This window comes from Podarcis bocagei (assembly GCF_964188305.1).
Source record: "Podarcis bocagei genome assembly, chromosome: 1".
NCBI lineage: Eukaryota > Metazoa > Chordata > Lepidosauria > Squamata > Lacertidae > Podarcis > Podarcis bocagei.
The window spans coordinates 12,805,109-12,823,168 of record NC_138125.1 but is presented as its reverse complement, the minus strand read 5'-3'; the positions used below and the strand labels follow the sequence as shown (position 1 = coordinate 12,823,168).

General features: G+C 44.0%; 1 protein-coding gene and 1 long non-coding RNA gene across 2 annotated transcripts in view; one reads left to right on the top strand and one right to left on the bottom strand.

Moving 5' to 3' along the window:
* The window catches only part of LOC308587571, a 199,878-nt gene that overhangs the window by 30,266 nt on the left and 151,552 nt on the right, over positions 1–18,060 (top strand). The gene's annotated exons all lie outside the window — the stretch shown is intronic.
* LOC308586389 (inverted formin-2-like) overlaps positions 1–18,060 on the bottom strand; it is a 35,749-nt gene that overhangs the window by 6,401 nt on the left and 11,288 nt on the right. Inside the window, exons 3-11 of the mRNA XM_081192993.1 lie at positions 12,883–13,330; positions 12,430–12,572; positions 11,555–11,616; positions 10,289–10,391; positions 7,984–8,069; positions 5,755–5,855; positions 3,450–3,520; positions 1,474–1,581; positions 584–654 (exon numbers count right to left, since the gene is read on the bottom strand). Of these exons, the coding sequence (XP_081049119.1) occupies positions 584–654; positions 1,474–1,581; positions 3,450–3,520; positions 5,755–5,855; positions 7,984–8,069; positions 10,289–10,391; positions 11,555–11,616; positions 12,430–12,572; positions 12,883–13,318 (1,181 nt within the window). The 5' untranslated portion in view covers positions 13,319–13,330. The remainder of the gene's footprint in view (positions 1–583; positions 655–1,473; positions 1,582–3,449; positions 3,521–5,754; positions 5,856–7,983; positions 8,070–10,288; positions 10,392–11,554; positions 11,617–12,429; positions 12,573–12,882; positions 13,331–18,060) is intronic.

Here is an 18,060-nt window from a genome sequence, read left to right as displayed (position 1 = left end):
ATCCCTTATTATTATTATTATTATTATTATTATTATTATTATTATTATTACACAACTGTATAATACTATTGTGCAATCTTAGAAGGGGTGCGGCTGTGAGGGGCAGAGCTGTGATTATCACGAAGGGACCCTGCACTTCTGAATTTGCCACTGCGCAACTGGTTAGACATTGTGTTGGGCTAATAGGAAGAAGAGGGGAAGGCAGTGCCTTCGCCCAGTTCTGTGTGTCCACACCCCACCCCAGTCCCCATGCCACAGAATTCTCCACTTCCTCATACAGTGGACTCTCGGATTGCGAACGTGATCCATGCGGGAAGCATGTTCCCAACCCGCAGCGTTCGCAACCTGCAGCGCTGCACCGCATCTGCGCACGCGTGGGTTGCGATTCGGCGTATCTGTGCACGCGCAAGCGCCAAAACCTGGAAGTAACCCATTCCGGTACTTCCTAGTTCTGTGCGGTGCGCAACCTGAAATCACACAACCCGAAGCGTCTGTAACCCGAGGTACGACTGTATTCTAATTCTGCTTTAACAAACACACATTAACCTTTTTATTTCAAATGTTAGAAGGGAGGAGAGTTTACCCAGCTGCCTTTGAAACGCACTCCAGGTCATGGGGAAGCTGTAAAAGGTCTCTGTGTTTTTTTTCAACCTCCTAGAACAAAACAAAACAAAAAGCAGGAAAAAAGTAGTAATCATGTATTTGCATCTGTAGAAAGCACCAACCAATTATTAGAAGCGCGAGAAAACAGGAAGCAGCCTTATATTGAGTCAGCCCATTGGGTTCCTAGTTCAGCATCGTCATGGGCCTGCTCTCCAGGATTTGAGGAAGTGTTATCTCTACCTGGAGATATTAGAGTTTGGACCAGGGACCTTCTGCATTAGGGGAATTTGTTTATTAAAATGTGTGTACAGTCAAACCTCGATTCCCGAAAGCATCGTACGTTTTGGTCCCGAATGTTGAAAACCCAGAAGTAACTGATCCAGTTTTCGAACAATTTTCAGAAGCCAAACAGCTTCCAGGGAGCTTTCTTCTTTTTTCTTCATTGGGTGTTCAGTAGGGCGGTTCATAAAATACTTATTTTTTGAAAATGCCTGCTCCAAAGGTCTTACCTTGCGACACTAGGGATTATATAGCTATATCTGAAATTTCATGCATATCAGTTAATATCTTGACCCTCCTCCACAAAAATAGCTGTTTACTTGGCCATTTTCCTATGTTGTGAAGGCTGAAATTTCAATTCAGTGGAGCAGGTGGGGGGTGTTCAGGTGTAAAGGGAAGGCCTGGCCAGGTTGGTGAGTAGAGCAAGGAAAGGCGGCAGCATATTTATAATCATAAAATTGATGTTTTAAAAAGTGCAATCAGTTCTCATAAGGGGGTTCGAGTTTTGTCTTGTCTTAAAACAATACTGCTCCTAATGTAGTCTCAGAATCAAAGTCAAGTGCAAGAAAGAAGAAGGAAATGCAGCCGTACCTCTAGGATGTGATGGAGCAGAGTAATGCTGTTTTTATTTGCTCTTGTCTCTGTTAGTTTGAGCAACGTGCTGATTCTGAAGCCTCCAGCATTCCCACTGTGACGCCCCTGAAAGATCAGATGTGATATGAGCCAACCACACACTTCCAAGAAAAAGGCACACCCAACCTGCCCCTTTGTCATCACAGCTGGATGGCAACTGTAATAGACACACAGACATTTAGATATCTTGAGAAGCCACTAAACCAAGCATGCAAGACGAAGGGATGAAAGGGCCCAATAATACAAATTATGGTATGGAGAACCAGACCACTCCAGTTCCCATCAGCCCTGGGCTGGCCTAACCAGTATTCAGGGATTACAGGATCCAAAAGCACCTGGAGGGCCACAGGTTCCCCATCCCTAAAGGATCCATAAAATATAAGTGAGGAATCTCATCGTACTTGAGCAACAGCAAAAATGAAAAGCCAGCCATGCACAAAGCTTACTGGGTGACCTTGGACCAATCTCCAAGGCTAATTAAACGGCTCAGGACTGCAATACAGTAGTACCTCGAGTTAAGAACTTAATTTGTTCCAGAGGTCTGTTCTTAACCTGAAACTGTACCTGAGGTACCACTTTACCTAATGGGGCCTCTTCTGTTCTCATCCTGAAGCAAAGTTCTTAACCCGATGTACTATTTCTGGGTTTGCAGAGTCTGTAACCTGAAGAGTCTGTAACCTGAAGCGTCTGTAACCTGCGATACCACTGTACCTCAAGGACCGCCTCTTACCTTATGAATCTACCTGGACCCTGAGATCACCTTCTGAGGCCCTTCTTCATGTGCCTCCTCCTCGAGAGGTCCGGAGGGTGGCAACACGAGAACGGGCCCTTTCTGCATCGCTCCCCATCTGTGGAATGCTCTCCCCAGGGAAGTTCGCCTGGCACCTTCATTATACACCTTTAAGGCGCCGGACACAAAATGTTCCTCTTAAACCAGGCCTTTGGCTGATTGAATCCAATGCGCTTTTAAAATGTGTTGCGGAGAGGGGGTTACTGGGTTGTCTTCGTTTGTATTATGTACGGTGGACGCTCGGGTAGCAAACGTGATCCATGTGGGAGGCACGTTTGTAACTCGCAGCGCCGCTTTTGTGCTGAAGTGTATGTAACCTGAAGCGTCTGTAACCTGAAGCAGTGGCGTAGTGTGGGTTGTCAGCACCCGGGGCAAGGCAAGTAATTTGCGCCCCCTAACCCGTGGATTTGCGCCCCCTAACCCGTGGATTTGCACCCCCTAACCCTAACCCCCAGATGTTGCGCCCGGTGCGGCCGGCCCCCCCTGCACCCCTCACACTACGCCACTGACCTGAAGCGTATGTAACCCGAGATACCACTGTACATGAACAACAACAAAAGTTATGCTTACTCACCCATGAAATTTCCTAGGTGACCTTGGCACTATCAGCACCTTTTACCCCAGGGATAGGGAACATCAGGCCTGAGGTGTGGTGGGTATACAAAATGTAGTCCTCCAGGCCTCTCTATGTGGCCCAGGGAACCCACCCCAGGCTACAACTTTCAGTGGCACAAGCGTTTTTGCCTGGCCAGAAGGCATCCTTGAATTCCCCCTAATGCCTCTTTCTTCCCTGTCTGGATGGACAATAGAAAGGGGTTAAGCATGTGCGTGTATAAACTAGCCTACCGTACAAAGGCAAAAGTTTACGTTGATTGCTCCACCCACTTTTGCCCCGGCCCCACCCACCGCCGGCATAGGGCTCCCCAAAGGGTCACCTAGAAGGCAACGTGGCCCCTTGGGGTAAAACAGGTTCCCCATCCCTGTCTCAGCGTAACCTACTTTGCAGGGTTGTTGCAAAGATAAACCAGGGGCAGAAGGGGACCATATACAATAGTCTAAAGTTCCCTGGAGGAAAGGGTTAGGAAAGAAGAGATAAAAAAAGGTGAGACAGGTAGGTATTTCCCCACTCTCCCCACCTTCTTACATAATTTAAGAAGTTTCCAACTTTCAGAATCAACTGGCAGAACAATGGCAGACGCCGGTTTGTAAGAAGCGCTGAAAAAGAGAAGAATGCAAATGTGGTTTTTACTTGGAGTTTGCACAAAAATCCGCCCCTGCTGCTCCATATCTTGCATTTAAATTCAGGAAGAAAATAATATTTAGGTTGCAATTGAAAACTGAACTCAGTGGGCAGTTCTTCTGAGTACTCTTGTATTGAATTGTTAAAGGTAAAGAGACCTTGACCATTAAGTCCAGTCGCGGACTTAATGGTGCTCATCTCACTTTACTGGCCGAGGGAGCCAGCGTTTGTCCACAGACAGCTTCCGGGTCATGTGGCCAGCATGACTAAGCCACTTTTGGTGAACCAGAGCAGCGCACGTAAACACTGTTTACCTTCCCACCAGAGTGGTACCTATTTATCTACTTGCACTTTGACGTGCTTTCGAACTGCTAGTTTGGCAGGAGCAGGGACCGAGCAACAGGAGCTCATCCCATCACGGGGATGGGGCAAGCACTAGGCTCAGTGGTTTAGAACTGAATTGTTAGTTGTCTTTAAATGATGAGTAACTGGGGGTATCCAATTAAGTCACTGATAAAATATAAAGCTACACAGAACTATGAAGTGTGTGAGTCCTATAAAAATGCAAATAAAAATCAAAGCATCTCCAAAAAGACGACAGAGTTTTCGGCTAGCATTATTTTCACCTGTTTGGGTAACTTGAGCAAATTAATTTATTTAATCTGGATCGTCAATGGTTACTGGTCACAATGGCCAAGTTCTACCGCCATTGCTGAAGGCACTATGCTGGGAATCACAAGCAGGCTGAGGCTCCTGCTGTGCTCCTGTTTGTGGGCTTTTGAGAGCATCTGGTTGGCCACTGTGAGAAGAGGATACTGAATTAGATGGGTCTTTGGTCTGATCCAGCACAGCTCTTCTTATGTTCTCATGCTGCCATTCCACCCTTAGTCTGGGCAAGAACAGCATTTGGTACTACAGTGGTGCCTCGCAAGACGAAATTAATCCGTTCCGCGAGTCTCTTCGTCTTGCGTTTTTTTCGTCTTGCGAAGCACGGCTATTAGCGGCTTAGCGGCTTAGCGGCTTTAAGAAAAAGGAAACAAACTCGCAAGAACTCGCAAGACGTTTCGTCTTGCGAAGCAAGCCCATAGGGAAATTCGTCTTGCGGAACGACTCAAAAAACGGAAAACTCTTTCGTCTTGCGCGTTTTTCGTCTTGCGAGGCATTCGTCTTGCGAGGTACCACTGTAGATGCAAAACTCAAAATAAAATTGGAAGCTTGGGACTGTGGTTTTTAAAGGGAATTTACAGATCATGCGGATGGGAGGTGTGTTGAATGGTCTCTTTAAATCTGAAGGTTCATTATTGTTCCACAAGATGTGTATTTCTTTAAAGGCCAGAGCAAATAACATGACCTAGTTTTACAGCTGTGAAGCAGTATAGAAGGTGCTGCTGTTGTTGTTGTTTAGTCGTTTAGTTGTGTCCGACTCTTCGTGACCCCATAGACCAGAGCATGCCAGGCACTCCTGTCTTCCACTGCCTCCCGCAGTTTTGTCAAACTCATGTTGGTAGCTTCGAGAACACTGTCCAACCATCTCATCCTCTGTCATCCCCTTCTCCTTGTGCTCTCCATCTTTCCCAACATCAGGGTCTTTTCCAGTGAGTCTTCTCTTCTCATGAGGTGGCCAAAGTATTGGAGCCTCAGCTTCAGGATCTGTCCTTCCAGTGAGCACTCAGGGCTGATTTCCTTAAGAATGGATAGGTTTGATCTTCTTGCAGTCCATGGGACTCTCAAGAGTCTCCTCCAGCACCATAATTCAAAAGCATCAATTCTTCAGCGATCAGCCTTCTTTATGGTCCAGCTCTCACTTCCATAAATCACTACTGGGAAAACCATAGCTTTAACTATACGGACCTTTGTTGGCAAGGTGATGTCTCTGCTTTTTAAGATGCTGTTAAGTTGTGGTAATTAAGCTGTTGGGTATGGTATATAAAGAGCAGCATGTAGCTCTCTCAGTACCCTGGTGAATGGGTCATTCTTATTGATATATTGTAATTTAGTGTAAAAGGAGTTTTTGTTTTTGTTATTAAAACCTAGCAAAAGTTAGTTTTGCGTTTCTTGAATTTGTGGTCTCCCCAGCACACCTTCTGCAACGCAACTAGTCTGCAAAATAACCAACAAGGTGCTGCCAGTCAATGACAACAATTCTAAGTTAGACAGACCAATGGTGTGAATCTTTTTCCTTTGTTCCTAAATTTTGCAGTCCACTTACTCTCAGCAGCTGCTCTGACCAATTTTGCTTTGGGCCAAAGCAGATCCAGCATAATGTTGGTCTCCGTACATATCAGCATGCCTTCAATCCTCAAGTGGTAACTAGGAAGAGAAATCAGTATTTTTTTACTTAAAAATCATCATCATCATCAGAGCTAGTAAATGGAGCCATGGACAAGGCAATTAAAAACCACACTAGGATCTCGTTAGAACATTCAGGTCAAAGAATGGAATAGTTCACAAAAATATTAACATAACAGTGTGTCACTTTTCCATCCCAGCAATGCTCCCCAATTTAATTTTGTTCTCCACCGTCTCCAAAAGACCTTTCTGAAACTCTGCTTCTTCCACTGGCATTACTACCCCAACCTCCATTGCAGCTTCACCCAATCTCTGAAGACAAGCACATTTCAGAACTTTCTTACCCTTAGCAGCTGAAAATGTAATTTCCAACCTATGTGTGCTTTCTCTAGAAGCCAGAGCGTTCCTTATTTATCATGAACCATACATGCCTTTGTTCTAGGTGTATTTCCAGGAGACAACAGACTTTGCCCCTGTCTAGCATCCACGGATAAGCTGGTGAAAAGGAGTAAATAAGATTTGTCTGGAGCTGTGATTCAAGCATCAGCAATGGACTCTCGAGTTCTCGACTGGTCCTGCTTACACCCAAGCCAGCCACTGGACCCTCCTGGACAGGAAGGTCTATGGAAGACTTCATGTTTCAACTGGGATGTTGCCTGAGTAACAAGGCCTTATTGCCGCTAGTATAGCTCCGTATTCACTTTCCAATCCAGCTCCTGTTTGTCCCTCATTTCCAAGGTCCTCCTTCCTGGTTCTCTCTAACCCTAGTGTGCTTCTCAGTTCCAATTCCTCCTTGCTTCTTGGCTCTGACTCACTTCCTGGCTCACCTTGGACAGCTGCCTACAGCTCTGCCCTGACAAACACCCAGGGCTAGGGTAAAGGGAAGTTCTCTTTCTGCACATAACTGTTGCATTATGGGGAAGCATTGCTTCTTTTCTCTTGCATTCTGGGAAGTCTCGCTTATAAGCTTTTCTCTGCTTCTGCACACACTGCACAACCTGTTCCAAAGACCAAGACATTCCCTCATTTCCCTAGACTGACACTATGACCTGTTCTTAATGCACAGCTGACCACATCTACGGAATTCACTTATTATATTCTTTCATGTTATGATCAATCATTAGTAATTGTTTTAGTCATGCTATATCAATCTTTAGTTATAATTTAATTAGGAGGTTTCATGCCTGTCTAGTTCCAGCTTCGTTTCCCAGCCTTTAATCTATCGGTGATTAATGTTCACATGTAATTCCCGCCTTGTACCTATGTTAACCAATCAGCAACAAGTTGCTTTGTGTTTGTATCAACCAATCAGCCACAAGCACACCTGTGGCAATGTTTGTAATATTCAATAAAAGAGAGTTCCCGGGGCTCGCCCCGGCAGACGCCTCTCACATTTGACACCTGCTACTCGTCTGTTGTGGTTTCATTCCAACACTAGGACAAGAGACCCTTCTGCTGAAAGACAAGATGGTGCCCCGCCGCAAAAAAATAACAACCCCAAAACAAAACCCACTTCTAGAAGTGGACTTAATTGGCAGTTGTCACACTGGTGACAGGACAATGGCCTCTAGCACAGCAGTTGGGGGTAGCAAACGTACTTGTTTTTTATTTTCTGAAAGGATTTTTATTTTTTTAAAAAAATAGATGTCTTTCCTTCCCTTTATCACAAGGGACAGGATACAGAAACTGGGCCCTCGAAAGGTAAGCCACTCCAAAATCAAGACAAAGAAAAAGACAATAATATATTGTATGATCTGAGATAGTTCACAGAATATGGTTCAGAATGGAAAATAGGGGAAAGAAATACTGGACAAATCCTTCCTCAGCATTCTGTTGGTGCAGGAAAGGCTTACAAATGTAAAAACAAGAAAAGGGTAAAAACAGTTCTGTATGTAAAAACAATACAAATATTTCAAAAACAATTCCACGTAGCCAAACTGTTAAAAATATAGTAATTCCAATAGAGGTGCAGACTTAGGTGACACAAATGTTTCACTCACAATCCCCTGATGTTAGTTCTCTGCTGCCAGCACCACCCCACAAGAAACTGATGCCTGAGGCAGCCACATCACTCTACCTAATGGTAGGGCCAGCCCTATGCTAGCCACGCAGAACTTGTAGGCAAGGGGAAGTAAAAGACGGCTCTTACCTGGGAACTTCAAGGAGACACAGATAAAACTGATCTGCATTTCCTAGCTTGGCTTTTTCGCCCTTGAATGCTTTCATTCTCTCAATCTGACAAAAGAGAGAGAGACTTGTCACTACCGGCTCTGAACTGCAAGCAGCGATACCCAGACCTATTACATTGCCCTTTTTTTGTAAACAACTTATAGTGTGTGTTCCCCGCCCCCCTTTAACTGTATGAAGCAACAAGCATTTTATAAATTAAGACATAAATATTAAGAAGAGGACTACAGTTCCCAGAGCCCTTTGGGGGATGCATGCTCTGGTTATCTCCCGCTTGGACTACTGCAATGTGATCTACGTGGGGCTACCTTTGAAAGTGACTCAAACTGCAATTAATCCAGAATGCAGCAGCTAGACTGGTGACTGGGAGTAGCCACTGAGACCACATAACACCAGTCCTGAAAGATCTTCATTGGCTCCCAGTACGTTTCTGAGCACAATTCAAAGTGTTGGTGTTGACCTTTAAAGCCCTAAACAGCCTCGGTCCTGTATACCTGAAGGAGCGTCTCCACCCCCATCGTTCAGCCTGGACACTGAGGTCCAGCTCCGAGGGCCTTCTGGTGGTTCCCTCGCTGTGAGAGTGAGGTTACAGGGAACCAGGCAGAGGGCCTTTTCGGTAGTGGCACTTGCCCTGTGGAACGCCCTCCCAGCAGATGTCAAGGCAATAAACAACTATTTTACTTTTAAAAGACACCTGTTTAGGGAAGTTTTTAATGTCTGACACTGTATTGTTTTTGATATTTGGTTGGAAGCAGCCCAGAGTGGCTGGGGAGACCCAGTCAGATGGGCAGGGTATAAATAATAAATTATTATTAATAATAAAATGTAAGAGGCATCATGCCGCCGAATACAACTTGCTGGGAACTGCAGGTGGGCAGAGCGCTGTGGAGCTTATGCCCAGTTTTGCAGACTGTGTGGCCTCTGAGAACAGGACTGAATGCGCCATTGGCCTGATGAAAGCAGGCTCGTCTTATGGTATGTATGCACTCACGTGCCTTGCCAGCTCCAGGGAGGTCAGGAGCACCACTTGTGATTGCCTAGCAACTTCCAAATATGTTCTCTTAATAGTTGCAGAGCATGACTAATGGCTTTGAGACAACTCTCAAGTTATTTCTTAACTTAACTGAAATATACTCAGAGTCGCAAAGTGATTTCATGCTCTTTATTCAGCTCATAGTGGTGAGGAGGAATGAATAAAAGTCCCCTCACAGTATCTGCTTTATATACATTATTTACACAATGGGCTGCACATGATTGGCTAATTCCGGAATTCTACTGTAAGCCAATCAGGTTGTGGATTCACTTCTATCTGGAGCAGGATTGGGTGGTTCCTGCCAACCAATCATACTGCTGCATTGTTCTAGGACCAATCAGACTGCTGCATTCTGAATCCTATTGTTCTAGGACCAATCAGACTGCTGCATTCTGAATCCTATTGTTCTAGGACCAATCAGACTGCTGCATTTTGGATCCTATTGTTCTAGGACCAATCAGACTGCTGCAGTTTGGATCCTATTCAACTCAGTACATAACATTAACCTTCAGAAATAGCAATACGTCTGGCATGGGTTCCGGTTCCATGAATGAAAGAAAGCTAGTCTGGTGCAGTGATGACAGTGGGGAGTGGAGAACCTTCACTCCCAATTTGGGGGTTGCATTCCCCTGGGGGTCCTTCTGTGTGCCAGTGGTGGGTGGGGCCACAGGCAAAAGTAGGCGGGTCAGGGACACTCCCTTCTCTCCCCCCCCTTTCTCTCTCCCTCCTCCAATCTTCCCATCTGCATGTAATTACCGTACTTTTTGCACCATAACACTCACTTTTTTCCTCCTAGAAAATAAGGGGAAATGTCTGTGCGTGTTATGGAGCGAATGCCTGCGGGTGGCGGGGGGATCTGCTGCAGTCGTGAGCAGAGGATCCATGGTTCCCCTTCCTTTCCTCCTCCGTGGTTACAAAGCATGGATCCACATGGATCCTCAGGATTTTTGCATTGGGCTCCTCCAAACTCACTGTCAGATCACATGTCTGTGGCCACAGCATGAACCACAAAAATCATATATCCACTATTTCGTTTAGAATATTTTTTCCCTTGTTTTCCTCCTCTAAAAGCTATGTGCGTGTTATGGTCTGGTGCGTGTAATAGAGCGAAAAATACGGTAAGCCACACATAATGGCCTCAGCTGTTACAGGCTCAGGGAAATTACGACAACTTTCTTGGTGCACTAATAAGCACATCTGAAATTAATATAGTGGGGGAAGCCAGTATTCACACCTCATGGTTTTTGGGCAGAAGCTTCATTAGGTTTTTCAGGGCCTCTTCGTCAAACATGCTCCTGTCTCCTTTCCAAATCATGTCAGCTATTTGCTGATTCGAGCTACAAGAAATAAGTGGAATGGTTAAGATGCACAAACATAAAAACTAGGAAGAAATCTCAGCACAGGCGCCCCGTCCCCCCAACTTACATGGGAGTTACGTTCTGGGCCCCCGCGTGCATAAGTGAAATCACATCAAGTGGGGAGCACCCTCTAAACACCCTTTAAACACCCTCTCTTCAATCAAAAATACTGGATCCAAAAATATCCACAGCTAGAATTGAAGATCTGGAGGAGGTGAGAGGACATGCGGGGAGGCTGAGCAGTGTAAACAAAGCCCCACTGCGCCTCATGTCTCTTTGGGGCTTCCTCCACCCTCACTGACCTCCTCTTCGGGCTCCAGGGAGGGTCTGCTTGCAAGCCACGAGGACTCATCAGCTCTCTCCCGCAATTTCCAGGTTTTAATTGAATTATTTACTTATTTCCTGGCGACGCACCTATTCGCGGTTGTGCAAAAGCCAAAGTGTATGGGGGGGGGATGCCTGTAAATGGAAGAGTTCTTGACAGTGTTGTTGACCAGTTGGATCCAGTTCACATGCTTTATTACTGAAGGACCCATGCAAAGTGAAATCACACCACAAATCCCTTGGCAGATGGCTTGCTTCAGAACTTTCCAAACTTTCGCGACACATTAGTGTGTCGGCTGCAATGTGTAGGTGTGTCGTGCAAACGCTCCCTGCACTCCTCCCCTGGGAGCTGGAAAGGGGATAGTTTAACCTCTGGTTTGCTAGTAAAACTGAATTACTGTGTCGTGAAAAGATGCAAGTCTAAAAGGTGTATCACCAACATGAAAAGTTTGGAAAGTTCTGGGCTTACGTAGTCATCTCCTTTGGTTTCCCATGCTGTTTTCAGCCAGCTTGGCCCCTCTTAAAAACTTTTGTCATACTTATATGCTTTTACTAGTGGTAGAGAGGAAACAAACTGGAAGTAGAGAGATCATCTCAGGGGCATCTCATGCTAAAACAGATCTCGGAAAGACCTCTGCCTTGAGACCTTGGAGAGCCAGTGCCAATCAGACTAGACAATAGTTGCGCCAACAATCTGATGCCCTACCAGGCTTCTTATTTGCTCATGTTGAAATTCTGCTTATGCTGCTGGGGGCCAGGTTTAGTCATCACTCCCCCTCACCCCACCCAGCACATTTCATTGACCAAGTAACTCTCACCATTTAAATTGCTTTAGCACTATGTTCAGATGGAGACTTTTCTTTCGATCTACGAAGGAAATCTGTTTAAGAGGGGGATGGTTAAAAAAAATTAGTAGCAGGAACAAGTTAATACTGCTTGCCTACTTTCTTTGAACAAAGTTCTGAGACACAGAGAATGTGCAGGGGTTTTCAGATTCCTCACCATCTCCCCACTTCCTAGCATTTTTATAGTGCTATATGTTATGTTATGTTATGTTATGTTATGTTATGTTATGTTATGTTATGTTATGTTATGTTATGTTATGTTGTTATGTTATGTTATGTTATGTTATGTTATGTTATGTTGTTATGTTATGTTATGTTTTATGTTATGTTATGTTATGTTTTATATTATGTTTCATGTTGTTGTTGTTATGTTATGTTATGTTATGTTATGTTTTATATTATGTTTCATGTTGTTGTTATGTTATGTTATGTTATGTTTTATATTATGTTTCATGTTGTTGTTATGTTATGTTATGTTATGTTAATCTGCTTTCCTCACAAAATTGACCCAAAACAAACTAACACAGTATAAACACAAAAAACCAATCAGAAAAGGCACATCCTAAAAACACATTTGTATAAACAAAAGACAGGTCTTAAGAGATGCCAAGGGGCTGACTTTGGTAATCTTTCGTAACATGGCAAGGCCAAAATTTGGTGCCCTCAAATGGATCTTTACAGCTATGGATCTTCTCAATTTTTGCTCCCTCTTGACTCGCTGTCCTGTGCGAGGGAACCAGCCCCCTCTCCCGGCCCAAAATCCAGCACTGGAGATCCTGCCCTGCTAAAAGAGACCACAAGTGCTTAAAACCCATCAAATTATGGGGAATGACCCTCAGCTATTGTACCTCCTTTGGCTTCTTCAGTCTGGGTTCTGTTTTCTCCTGCTGGCTTGCCTGAGGTACACAGAAGAGTCGCTCTATGCTAATATAATCAGGCTCTATAGCTTCATCACCATTGGTCACCGCTGAAGTCCAGAGAGAACGGCCACCTGGAAAAGACGCACAATGATGGAGCGTTTCCAGCTCTACAATCCTATGATTCTAAGAACATCTGCAGTGCCACAGGTTAACCACCCCTGGTTTATTATAGAACACACTTGAAAACAGCCCTGTTGGAGCCAGACCACAGACCCATCCAGTCCAGCATCTTAATAATGATAATTTTATGTATTTAAGCCCCATCAGGCTGGGTTGGCTTGTTCTCAGATGCCCATGGGAAGCCCACAAGCAGAACCTGAATGCAATGGCACTCTCCCTACACAGTGGGCAGCAGAGGTAGAACACAGCCAGCGTACTTACTTTTCGTGGCATCTAAGGGAAGCGTTTGCCAGTTGAACGGCTTCATTTTCAGCATTGGCCTCTGAGCCTTCGTGGAGCCTTCAACGCTGCAGGACGGCAGGGCCTTGTTGCACAGAGATGTGGCCTTCATCAAAGGAGGGGAAGGAGGGGGTGGCAGAGGTGAAAGCGGAAGCCGCAGCATAGGCAGAGATGGGAACTCTCTGGGCGTGGCATGTGCAGTTGGAAGCTGGCAAGACTGCAAGTGCTCAGAGGATGGAGATGTTGTCATGGCTTCCATTGGGTCAAGTATATCTGGAGAGCTTCTCTTTCCGCTTGAGGGTTCTTCTTCCAAGTCCATGTCAACCTGAATGCACTTACTTGTTTTCTTGGTAAGCTGTTTTGCACCCATGTGGCTTTTCGCAAAACATTCTTTGCAGGTCAGAGTTTGCTCCATCATGGCCTTTTCTTCCTTTAATTCCAAAACCCACCAAAAGAGAATGGAGACATTTATTTTCAAAACTGGGATCAAGCAAGAGCATTCCCATCCACGGTGTATCTAACAGTGCTTCTGAAAACATCGGGGATGATTGTGTTGAATCTGCCATATTTGAAATCATAAGCAAGGACATTGAAACCAGTACCCAAAAAACCCAAGGTTATGGGTTTGATTCCCGTATGGGACAACTGCACATTCCTGGACTAGGTGATCCTCAGAGCCCATTTTAACTCTACAATTCTATGATTTGCACTGAGTAATGGAATCACAACATTTTGGGCATGTGTCTGTTGTATCTCGAATTGCAGATAGAGCTGTATATGGAACCCTGTACAGTACAGTATTTTTCGCTCCAAAAGACGCACCTTTTCCCTCCTAAAAAAGTAAGGAAAAATGTGTGTGCGTCTTATGGAGCGAATGCAGGCGGGAGGCAGGCGGGAAAAGCCCCCAAGAGCCACACACACGCTCCGCTGTCACTGACGGGCTGTCCTTCTCCCACCTCGTAGAAATGCCCACAAGAGCCGTGCACCTTTTAAAGAGCGTGCGGCTCTTGCTGGCTTTTGTGGGAGGTGGGAGAAGGGACAAAGGGTAGCCCCTCAGTCCCTTTGCCCACCTCCCGGAAAAGCCCCCAAGAGCCGTGCTCCCTTTCACAAGCCGTGTGGAGCTCAACGCGGCTTGTGAAAGGGAGCACTGAGCAGAGCCTGGGATGCATACAGGCTCTGCTCTGCGCTCCCTTTAAAAATATTTTTTTCTTGCATTCCCTCTCTAAAAACTAGGTGTGTCTTATTGTCAGGTGCGTCTTATGGAGCGAAAAATACGGCAGTTTACAAAACCAGTGCTTCTGGCACAGACACTTGTGCCCAAAATACATTTTTTCTTCTCAAAAGAAAAACTCAAGTTGAGTTCTAGCCCTCATGTTCTGGGGCAGGACCATAGTTTCCTGGTAGTCCACCTGCCTTGCATACAGAAGGCCCCAGGTTCAGTCCTTGGTGTCTCCAGGTGAGGCGGAGAATGGCTGCAATCTTGAGAGAGCCATTTCCAGTTTAAGATAATACTGAGCTAGAGGGACCCATACTCTGACACAACATAACATATATGCAACTGTTTCCAAGCTATCTTTGCCCTTCCTTTAAAAAAATGAAAGCTGGTCGTATATATCTGATAGCCAGCTCAGTTCTCCAAGTACACTCAGTTCATTACATAGCCAAAACAGCACCAACCGCAAACAACAGGGATATATCAGAGGAAGCTGCTCTATGCTGAATCAGACCCTTGGACCCATCTAGTTCAGTAGAATCTACTCTGACTGGCAGCAGCTCTCTGGTATTTCAAGAAAGGGGACACTCGCAGCCCCTACCTGGTGATACCAGAGGCTGAATCTGGGACTTTATGTATTATTATTTTTATTATTATAAAATGCAGGATACATACACAAAATACATAAGAAATACAAGAAGGAAAACCCATAACCCCCCACCTCCCACAAACATATTTAAAGGCCTAGTTGAAGAGGAATGTTTGTGCCTGGAATCTAAAGATATAATAATAATAATTTAAAATAATAATTTATTATTTATACCCCGCCCTTTTGGCTGAATTTCCCCAGCCACTCTGGGCGGATCCCAATCAAGTGTTAAAAACAGTACAGCATTAAATATATTAAAAACTTCCCTGAACAGGGCTGCCTTCAGATGTCTTTTAAAGATAGGATAGCTGCTTATTTCCTTGACACCTGAAGGGAGGGTGTTCCACATATATAATGAAGGAGCCAAGCAAGCCCTCTCTGGGCTCAGCATTCCACAAACAGGGAGCCATTACAGAATATAGATAATAGATAACTCAGAATATAGATAACTCAGAATATTCTCACAAACAGGGAGCCATTGCAAAATATAGATAACTCAGTTGGTTAGATCATGGGTAGGCAAACTAAGGCCCGGGGGCCGGATCCAGCCCAATTGCCTTCTAAATCCTGCCCGCAGACGGTCCAGGAATCAGCGTGTTTTTACATGAGTAGAATGTGTCCTTTTATTTAAAACGCATCTCTGGGTTATTTGTGGGGTATAGGAATTTGTTCATTCCCCCCACAAAAAAATATATAGTTTGGCCACCACAAGGTCTGAGGGACAGTGGACTGGCCCCCTGCTGAAAAAGTTGGCTGACCCCTGGGTTAGATTAATCAGTTTTTGAACAAAAGGCTAAGCTGATTGTAAATAATGTGATAACTGAAGAATTTAAAATAGAAAAAGGGACACGACAGGGGTGCCCAATCTCCCCACTACTTTTTATTTCAGTTCTGGAGGTGTTGCTAAACATGATTAGAGGTGACCAGCTGGTTAAAGGGGTACAGGTCGGAGCTAAACAATACAAGTTAAGGGCCTTCGCAGATGATTTAGTACTTACTTTACAAGAGCCAGACACTAGTACAAAAAGGGTTTTAGAGTTAATTCAAGAATTTGGTCAAGTTGCCGGATTTAAATTGAACAAACAAAAGACTAAGGTTTTGGGGGAAAAATTAACAGTTATGGAAAGGGAGAAGTTCCAGAATGAAACAGGTTTGACGGTGGTTAAGAAGGTGAAATATCTAGGGGTTCATATGACATCTAAGAATCTGAATTTGTTTAAAGATAATTATGAGAAATGTTGGTCAGAAGTTAAAAAAGATCTAGAAATATGGTCAAATTTGAAGCTTTCAATGTTAGGCCGAATTGCAGCTATAAAGATGAATGTATTGCCTAGAATGTTATTTTTGTTTCAAACATTGCAAATTCTTGACAAGATGGACTGTTTCAAGAGGTGGCAGAAGGACATTTCGAAATTTGTCTGGCAGGGCAAAAAGCCCAGAATAAAATTTAAGATATTAACGGATGCAAAGGAAAGAGGGGGATTTGCCCTGCCGGACTTAAAATTGTATTATGAATCAGCAGCGTTCTGCTGGATGAAAGAGTGGATGCTCCTCGAGAATACAGATATCTTGGACTCAGAAGGTTTTAATAACGCATTTGGATGGCATGCATATTTATGGTATGACAAAGTCAAGGTGCATAAGGCCTTTAAAAATCACATTGTTAGAAAAGCACTATACAATGTTTGGACTAGATATAAAGACTTGATGGAAAATAAGACTCCTAGATGGTTGTCGCCTTTGGAGGCTAAAGCTGTGAAAAAACTCAATATGGAGGCCAAATGGCCAAAGTATTGGGAAATTTTGGAACAAGAGGGTGATAAATTGAAGCTACAGAGTCATGAGAAATTGAAAACTAAAGTACGAGATTGGCTCCATTATTATCAAATAATGGAGGTTTATAAACAAGACAGGAAAATTGGCTTCCAGGTGGAGAAATCAAAATTAGAAACTGAACTGTTAGAACCCAATGCTAAGAATTTGTCAAGAATGTATAACTTGTTGCTGAAATGGAATACACAAGATGAAACAGTTAAATCAGCTATGATTAAGTGGGCACAGGATATTGGTCATAATATTATGTTTGCTGACTGGGAACAGTTGTGAACCACCGGTTTAAAATTTACGGCATGTAACGCCTTAAAAGAAAATATTATGAAAATGATCTATAGGTGGTACATGACCCCAGTCAAGCTAGCAAAAATCTACCATTTGCCTGACAATAAGTGTTGGAAGTGTAAAGAAACTGAAGGTACTTTCTATCACCTTTGGTGGACGTGCCCGAAGATTAAGGTTTTCTGGGAAATGATATATAATGAAATGAAAAAGGTACTTAAATGTACTTTCCCTAAGAAACCAGAGGCCTTTCTCTTGGGCATTGTCGGCCAATTGGTGCCAAAGAAAGACAGAACTTTTTTTATGTATGCTACTACAGCAGCAAGAATATTCATCGCAAAGCATTGGAAGACCCAAGATCTACCCACCCTGGAAGAATGGCAGATGAAGGTGATAGACTATATGGCATTGGCTGAAATGACTGGCAGAATCCGTGATCAGGGGAAAGAGACGGCGGATGAAGATTGGAAAAAATTTAAAATCTATCTTAAGAAATATTATAAAATTAATGAATGCTAAAATGTTGAGGTTTTAGAAAAAAGGGGATTACAGCGGCAAAAGATTAAGTAAAAGAAAAGAATAAATAAAGGACAAATAGTATTAAAATAAGTGTTAGGATTTGCTGAAATAATTTTGGAAATTGGGATGTAGAAAGGGGAGGTTTGGGGGAGTCGGAGAAGGGAGGTTTATGAAAAAAAGATATGAAATTATACATGTTTGTTTGTTTCTTTATTTGTTTGTATTGTCTATAATTTTTTTTGTAAAACCAATAAAAAAATATTAAAAAAATAGATTAATCAGTTTTGCCAACAGATGGCTCTGCCCAACTCCTTTTACAGTGTAGTGTAGTGGTTAAGAGCGGTAGTCTTGTAATCTGGGGAACCGGGTTCGCGTCTCCGCTCCTCCACATGCAGCTGCTGGGTGACCTTGGGCAAGTCAGACTTCTCTGAAGTCTCTCAGCCCCACTCACCTCACAGAGTGTTTGTTGTGGGGGAGGAAGGGAAAGGAGAACGTTAGCCGCTTTGAGACTCCTTAAGGGGAGTGAAAGGCGGGATATCAAATCCAAACTCCTCTTCTTCCTCTTTAGAAGAGAAACTAAAGAAGGTGACTGGGCAGCCCTTTGCCCCTTTAGCATCTCTGCCAAGTGACATTTCAGCAGCGGAAAGATTTTAAAGAAATATTC